The following is a 7,442-nucleotide window of genomic DNA, read 5'->3' as shown; positions in this document are numbered from 1 at the left end:
TGTGTGTGTGTGAGGGGGAGAGGGAGAGAGAAGCACTGTAAATCCTTTCAGCAGATCTGCCTTGGTCTCAGCAAGGTTTAGCCAATCAGATGCCTGAATCCTGGTGAGATGTAATGCAAGGTGAGCTGATTGGTCAGTGCACACTCTGGTGAGGTGAGTGTCTTTTGCTGACACAATCCTACCAGGACGTCTTCACAAATGACTCGAATGTTTATTGATTAAGCATTTTATTGTCATATGTATATTTGGTATTCAGTTAGCTGACTGTTCAGGTGATGTGCCATTCGACCACATTCTTTATTTAAAAAAAAAAAGACCTTTCTTATCTGAGTTAATTCATGGCATTGTTTGATGAATCTTAGATGCTATTCTTGGTTCAGAATCACACCCAAAACTAGTATATATTATTGAAGACATTTATTAACCTTATGTAATTTCTTAAATAATGTTAGTGTTATTTTACTTTGACAAGCAAAAGAAAGAATTGAGAATTTTTTGACAAACAGCTATAATGAAATTCACCACAGTACTCAACACTCTCGAAAATCGTAATACTTGTGAAATGGTATCTTTACTTTTAAATCTGATGATACGTGCTGCATCACACTAATCTGTCATTGATTATTTTCCTGTAATTGCATATTCTGCCTCGGTTGTCAATTCAAGTTTATTTCTATAGCGCTTTTCACAACAGACATTGTCTCAAAGCAGCTTTACAGAATTTAATGAGTTACGGTGAACGATGTGTATTTATCTCTGATGAGCAGCCATGCCGACTGTGGCAAGGAGAAACTCCCTTAGATGTTATGAGGAAGAAACCTAGAGGGGAACCAGACTCAAAAGCAGAACCCATCCTCATTTGACATCAAGAGTGTGGTTATAAATCTTTAAACAATACAGAACACTGGAGTGTGAGAACTAACATGAGCACTTGAATTTAAGATAAGTAATGTTCTTTCTACAGTCTTTTACAGTCATTTGTGGTTATAGAACTAGGAGCTACTGAGCAACTCATAAAATAGCTCAACATTTGTGATCATCACAGATCCAACACCAGCTTCTCCATGCCAGAGACTTTAAACACTCAAGGAGGTCCAGTGTCCAAACTCTACATAATGTGGGATCCAAATGGCGTTGGTACGTCTCTAAATGGTTCGGGATGTTTGCAGGGTCGGCATCTACTTCTTTATAGGTCCACAATCTTCATGAGGTGGGACGTGACTGGGGCTGGTGAAACTTCAGGATGCCTCGGGATAGGTAGAGAAAGAAAAGCAGTGGAGAAGAATTAGCGTAGCTGCTGTTCATGATATTAACAAGCACAAGTTGATGATTTGCATGTGTTTAGATGTACTGGAGCACACGTTTAATGATATGCGATATGTGTTATGTGTAGGCTTTGCTAAAAAGATATGTTTTTAATCTGCACTTAAACTGGGAGAGTGTGTCTGAGCCCTGAACACTGTCAGGAAGACTATTCCAAAGTTTAGGAGCTAAATGTGAAAATGATTCACCACCTTTAGTGGATTTTGCTATTCTATAAACTACTAGAAGTCCTGAATTTTGAGATCTTAGGGATTGATGGAATGTAGCGTGTTAGCAGACTGGATAGATACGTGGGAGGCAAACCATTTAGTGTTATGAGTCATCCAATCTTTTAATTATTTGACACACTCAGTTATCCAAACCAATTGAGCTGTATCGTCTGGTTTCAATAAATATATATATATATGTATCATCAGCATAACAGTGGAAGCTAATCCCATACCTTCTAATAATATTTCCCAATGGAAGCATGTATATTGTGAAAAGCAGGGGTCCTAGAACTGAACCTTGTGGCACCCCATAATTTACTTGCATTAGCCTGGATAGCTCTCCATTTAAGTCAACAAAATGGTAATGATCAGACAGGTAGGATTTAAACTAGCTTAATGCCTGTCCCTGAATGCCGATGTAATTTTTTTATCGACCTAGGAGAAGATCATGGTCTATAAAACTAACAGAGAGCTGTAGCCTTGATCTGAAGCTAAAAACAGGTCATTAGTGATTTTACCTATAGCAGTTTCTGTGTTAAGATGGGGCCTAAAACCTGACTGAAACTCTTAAAGATATTGTTCTCTTGTAAGTAGAAACATAACTGGGCATAGACAATCTTTTCTAAAATCTTAGACATAAATGGAAGATTTGAAATGGGTTTTTGATAGTGTGTTTGAATCCAAAATAGGTTTCTTAATGAGGGGCTTAATAACTGCTAACTTGAGGGGTTTAGGGACTTGAGGAGTGAGGAGTTAATAATATTCAGAAGAGGCTCACCAGCTGTATGTAACACTTCTTTCAGTAGTTTAGTTGGAATAGGATTTAACAGACATGTTGTTGATTTAGCTTTGGTAATAACATCATACAGCTCTTCCTGTCCTTTATGTGTAAAGCAGTGTAGTTGTGGAGTTTTAGGTACGATTGGATCTGGAGACGCTGTCAGAGGTTTGACCTCCACAACTGTTTTTTAATACTATCAATTTTTATAGTGAAGAAATTCAAGTCCTCACTACTAAACTGTGATGGAACACATTTTTCAGTTACCTGATTTGTAGTTAATTTAGCTACTGTACTGAAAAGGAACCTAGGATTGTTTTTGTTGTTTCCTATGAGTTTGCTCAGGTGCTCAGCTCTAGCAGCATTTAGCACCTGTCTGTAGCTGAGCATACTGTCTTTATACACAATTGTAAATACCTCTAAATTAGTTTTCCTCCATTATCTTTCCAGATTACGGCTGCTCTCATGAGGGCATTCGTATGACTATTATACCATGGTGCAGGTGTTTTTTCTCTAACCTTTTATAACCGGATGGGGGCCACAGTATCTAATGTGCTAGTGAGGATAAGGTCTATGTTGTTAGCCATTTCATCAAGATTGTTAGCATTCATGGGTTTAGTGAGAAATTGAGATAAATCAGGCAGGTTATTTCTGTATCTGTCCTTAGTGGTCAGAACAATAGTCCTACCAAGTCGAAAACGTGGTGAAACACGGCTAATATTCTCTACCGGTAGTGTGTACAGTATGAGATAATGGTCTATGACGTCATCACTCTGAGGTAAAATATCTATATCAGTGACGTCTGCGCCGTGGAATATTATTAAGTCTAGTGTGTGATTAAAACGATGAGTTGGTCTGGTGGTCTTTTGTTCAACCCCAAAAGAGTTTAATAAGTTCACAAATTATAGTCATAGGGCATCTTTTGCATCATCAACATGAATATTAAAATCTCCTACAAGCAGCACTTTATCAAAATTGATCAAGAGGTCTGAAAGAAAACGAGCAAACTCCTGAAGAATATCAGCGTAGGGCCCTGGGGGTCTGTACACGGTTGCCAGAGCGAGAGATAGTAGGGGCTTTCTATATATGTCTGAAAGTACAACTTTTAAGAACGAGCATTTCAGTTGATTTAAACCTGAATCCTAATTTTGGACTAACATTAAGAAGAGCACTATAAATGGTAGCTACACCATTTATACACCATCCAGATCAAGCTGAAGTGGAAGAACTTAACAGAACCCTGACCTCAAACATCATTAAAAACCTTTAATTATGAATTAGAACGATTGCAATCCACATCACTGTCTGACACTTCCTCAAACTTCAAAAAGACTTCCCAGAAGAGTGGAGGATGTTAAAGCAGCAAATGGGGACACAATCCGGTGTAGAATGTCGAGCAAGCCCGCATGGGTTTGATGGCCAGAAGTCCACAAACTATAGTGTGTCTCTTTTGTGGGAATCTTTTGAGTCTGAGGTTTATTTAGGGGTTATCACATGTAGAATATGAGGAGAAACTCATTCTAAATTGTGGTTAGCACAAAACACATTGCAGCAGAAACTTTGTTTTTTGCAAATTTATTTAAAAGTTCCCTTTCATGTCTTAATTATAAAAATATATGCAACTGTTATTATATTCTGCATTTTTAGAAAATAGAATTATATATTTTGGGAGGAATAAAAAGCATTTGACAAAAAGATTGCATTAATAGTATGGGCTACATGCACATTTTAGTATGCATAACCAGCAGGCATAACAATTTCCATGTGCATGGGAAGTAGCACCAGAAGCTGTTTATGCATTATTGTTAAAGTACAGTGTTCTTGCTGCTATTCAACACACAAGCAAAAGCTGATTGCTTTCATTCAGGCCATTATAGCACCTTTTGAAATAGTTGTGCATTTGCATACATTTGTTTAACCAAACCTTACATATAATCATCATCATCATCATCAAAATCAGTTAACTTTCCTAGCTGTAAAACCGACATGTATTCAGACTGACAATAAATGCAGAAGGTGGAATTTTGGCAATTGAAGGTAATTCTAAAAAAGTGCAGGAATTAGTGATTGCTCTCCATGTTGGCTAGATTATATTCTAGAACAGTAAAAATTATTTCTTTCCCTATAAATAGTGAAATATGAAAATAAAATAAATTATATTATCCTGAGTGCATCCAACAAACACCGAAGGCATTGGAAGAAGCATCAGTTCTGAGATAAAAGTAAAAAAGTGAACGGTCCGAACATTACACTGTGATCATTAATGTTGTGATTTCAGCAGCCTTTGAGATGATTGTGGCACTCCATATAGTAAATGAAAGTGTTTCCTCCCTGGACCGGGTGTTGAAAATGTTGTTTCAGCCATCCATTTGACTTTTACTCAAACGTAAAATTACTTAAATGTGCGTGAAGTGTGTGTTTTTTCTCCTTCTGAGTCTTTTTGTCCCCCTTTTGTGTAACTTGTATCAGGTCTCAAGATGCTTGTTTTGTGCAGCTTCCTGGTGTGCCTTGTAAATTTACTTTTGACCTAAAAAAGATAACAAAATAATAAGTTTGATCATCACACAGATTCAATCTGGAATTCTGGTCTATAAAATTTACACCAACTCTAAAAGCACTACTTACCTATTATGTGTCATGTGACTTTTAACTAGCTGTCCGGCAGCAAGAGCAGCCATGAGCGATAATTCCCCTGCCATCACGGTGGCACATACCACCCTGGCAAGCTGCCGGGCATTTTCACCCGGACACGTCTCACTGGCACCTTGCACGCCTAACATCTAAAAGTAAGAAAAAAACAACATTTTCAGCCTGACATATCAATGATTCAGGTATGGCCTTGTTTTATTAACCTTAGGTGTAGTTTAGACAAACAGATAGCTGTTTATCCTTGGTATTTGAGTGCTCTGTAACTTCTGTCAGTATCAGGGTTGCCAGTTTACCAAAATAAGTCAGGCTCAATGCCACCCACTTCCAAAGAAAGTTAAGGTAAAATTACTGAAAAATATAACAGTTGTACTCATACGGCCATCTGTTTGCATGGAATGTGCAGGAATTGCATACAAAAGAATTGCATACAAGAACTCAAAAAGTACAAATAACTAGACAAACAAAGCTATAATAAAACTGACCACATTGCACATGACTCTGAAAACACAATACTGACATATACTGTAAATAATAGTGTGTCTGTTCTGTAGAAAGTCAGTAAAATCTGTATTTCTTGAACATGTGTAGACGAGCACGTTTTTAGATCATGCATAACTGATTTATTGCATGAAGCTATATATGAATAATTGTCTTTAACAAAGCTGTTTGACGCTTGTACGTACACTGCAAACCCCGCACCTTTAAAATCCAATACATCCTTTTAAAGATCCTCAGTGCAAGAATATTTACATTGAAAAGAAAGTTTATTAAGTATTACTTAAAAACCGTACTATAAATACCACAAATTGACATAAATAATGACCGATATTGTAAATGTAAAAAAACTATTTACTGATACAAATACCTTTGGTTCACATAACTCAAGAGCATATGAGTAGGCTTCATGTGACCGATATGCTTTAAATATTTGAAATAATTTTGTTTATATAATGTTTGCAAAAACACTCTGAGATCATATTTAAATGAGAAACAACAATAACCCATTATCTACAGTGTGGATGAATATTTCAAAATGCCAAAGTTTTTTTGTAAAACTGGAAAAATGGGGACACATTGCCATTCAACAAATGCTTCTCAACCATCACCAAATGCCCACTTAGTGTTGCCACTTGTGTTCTATTAACCTTAGACAGAAGTTTATATTATGCATTACCAGGGCCATATGCTCCTAAGACTCCATTACCCTAATAATATCTGGCTAGCACTGGCCTTTTTTTTGGACCTTCTTGGAAATTGTTTGACAGTGTATAGAATGTCTAAACCTGTATGACAACAGATAGACTATAAAGTGACCTACTATATACAGTAGACTTACTTATTGTAAGCTGTTAACTGAGTGGGCAATAAAAAGTGTAGATACCTTCAGACAGGCTTGCTGAGGTGCCAGATTGGTTCCTCCTCCTACAGTGCCTAGTTCAATGGAAGGCATGGTGCAGCTGATGTAGAGATCCTCCCCTATAGGTCCTGCTGCTTCCATTAGTGTGATACAGTTAGAGCTGCCCACTGTCTGAGCTGGGTCCTGTCAAAGTAATTCTCACAGTTACTCTGACATCATCCTTATTTTCTCTAGTATTTTCTCTTGGTGGAGATGTCCATTACCTGTCCACATGCGATGTAAATGGCTGCAACGATGTTGGCTGCGTGAGCATTGTAGCCCCCAATACTTCCTGCCATGGCTGAACCCACAAGATTTTTATTGATATTAAGATCCACCAGAGCATGTGTACTGGTCTTTAAAACCTGCAGAAAGGGTTTGTTTATTACAATTCTGCTGCATTTTGTGATCCTTATAATACATATTCAACTAGCTTGAAGAACTTTACCTCTCTGACAACTTGAGCAGGTATAACAGCTTCACACACCACAGACTTGCCCCTGCCCTCAATCCAATTAATAGCAGCTGGTTTTTTATCAGTGCAGTAATTCCCACTAACTGCCAGGACCTGCAGCTCAGAAAATTCCTCTTTAAGCCTACCCAGAGCATTCTCTGTTCCCTGAAAACCCAAATGGGAGCAAATAAGACATCATAATAAAGGCTTATTTCATACAATATCTCATTACAATATATTATATAACATTACCTTTGAGATCATGTTCATGCCCATCGCATCTCCAGTTTGAGACTGGAAGCGTATATAGAGATTACGTGAAGCAACGGCAATCAGGAGCTTCTCTAAACGTGCAAACCTAAAAAGGAAAGGAAAACCAAAACGTTTACATACACATAGCTATATGCAAAACAAGTCATTTTAGAATGTGATTTTCTGTTTGTTTACCTGCTAGTGTGGTCAAATGACTCTTTAATGCACTTGTAGCCCTCTGGGCTCTCTAGCCATGCCTTCACCTCAGCAGCCTTGCAGGCAGAAGGCATTCGAACTACAGGGCCACGGGTCATACTATCAGCCAAAAGCCTACTGTTGACTCCACCGGCAAGCTTTAAGAGAAATACAAGCATTAATGCA

At 37.7% G+C, this 7,442-nt stretch overlaps 1 protein-coding gene across 1 annotated transcript in view; it reads right to left on the bottom strand.

Moving 5' to 3' along the window:
• Positions 1-3,869: 3,869 nt before the first annotated feature.
• Positions 3,870-7,442, bottom strand: part of hmgcra (3-hydroxy-3-methylglutaryl-CoA reductase a) — an 8,019-nt gene continuing 4,446 nt past the window's right edge. The window contains exons 14-20 of the mRNA XM_083526634.1: positions 7,257-7,414; positions 7,062-7,167; positions 6,804-6,974; positions 6,580-6,720; positions 6,341-6,499; positions 4,936-5,090; positions 3,870-4,837 (exon numbers count right to left, since the gene is read on the bottom strand). Coding sequence (XP_083382760.1) covers positions 4,783-4,837; positions 4,936-5,090; positions 6,341-6,499; positions 6,580-6,720; positions 6,804-6,974; positions 7,062-7,167; positions 7,257-7,414 — 945 coding nt within the window. The 3' untranslated portion in view covers positions 3,870-4,782. The remainder of the gene's footprint in view (positions 4,838-4,935; positions 5,091-6,340; positions 6,500-6,579; positions 6,721-6,803; positions 6,975-7,061; positions 7,168-7,256; positions 7,415-7,442) is intronic.

This window comes from Silurus aristotelis, assembly GCF_946808225.1.
Source record: "Silurus aristotelis genome assembly, chromosome: 23".
Lineage (NCBI taxonomy): Eukaryota > Metazoa > Chordata > Actinopteri > Siluriformes > Siluridae > Silurus > Silurus aristotelis.
This window is presented reverse-complemented; position numbering and strand designations above follow the sequence as displayed.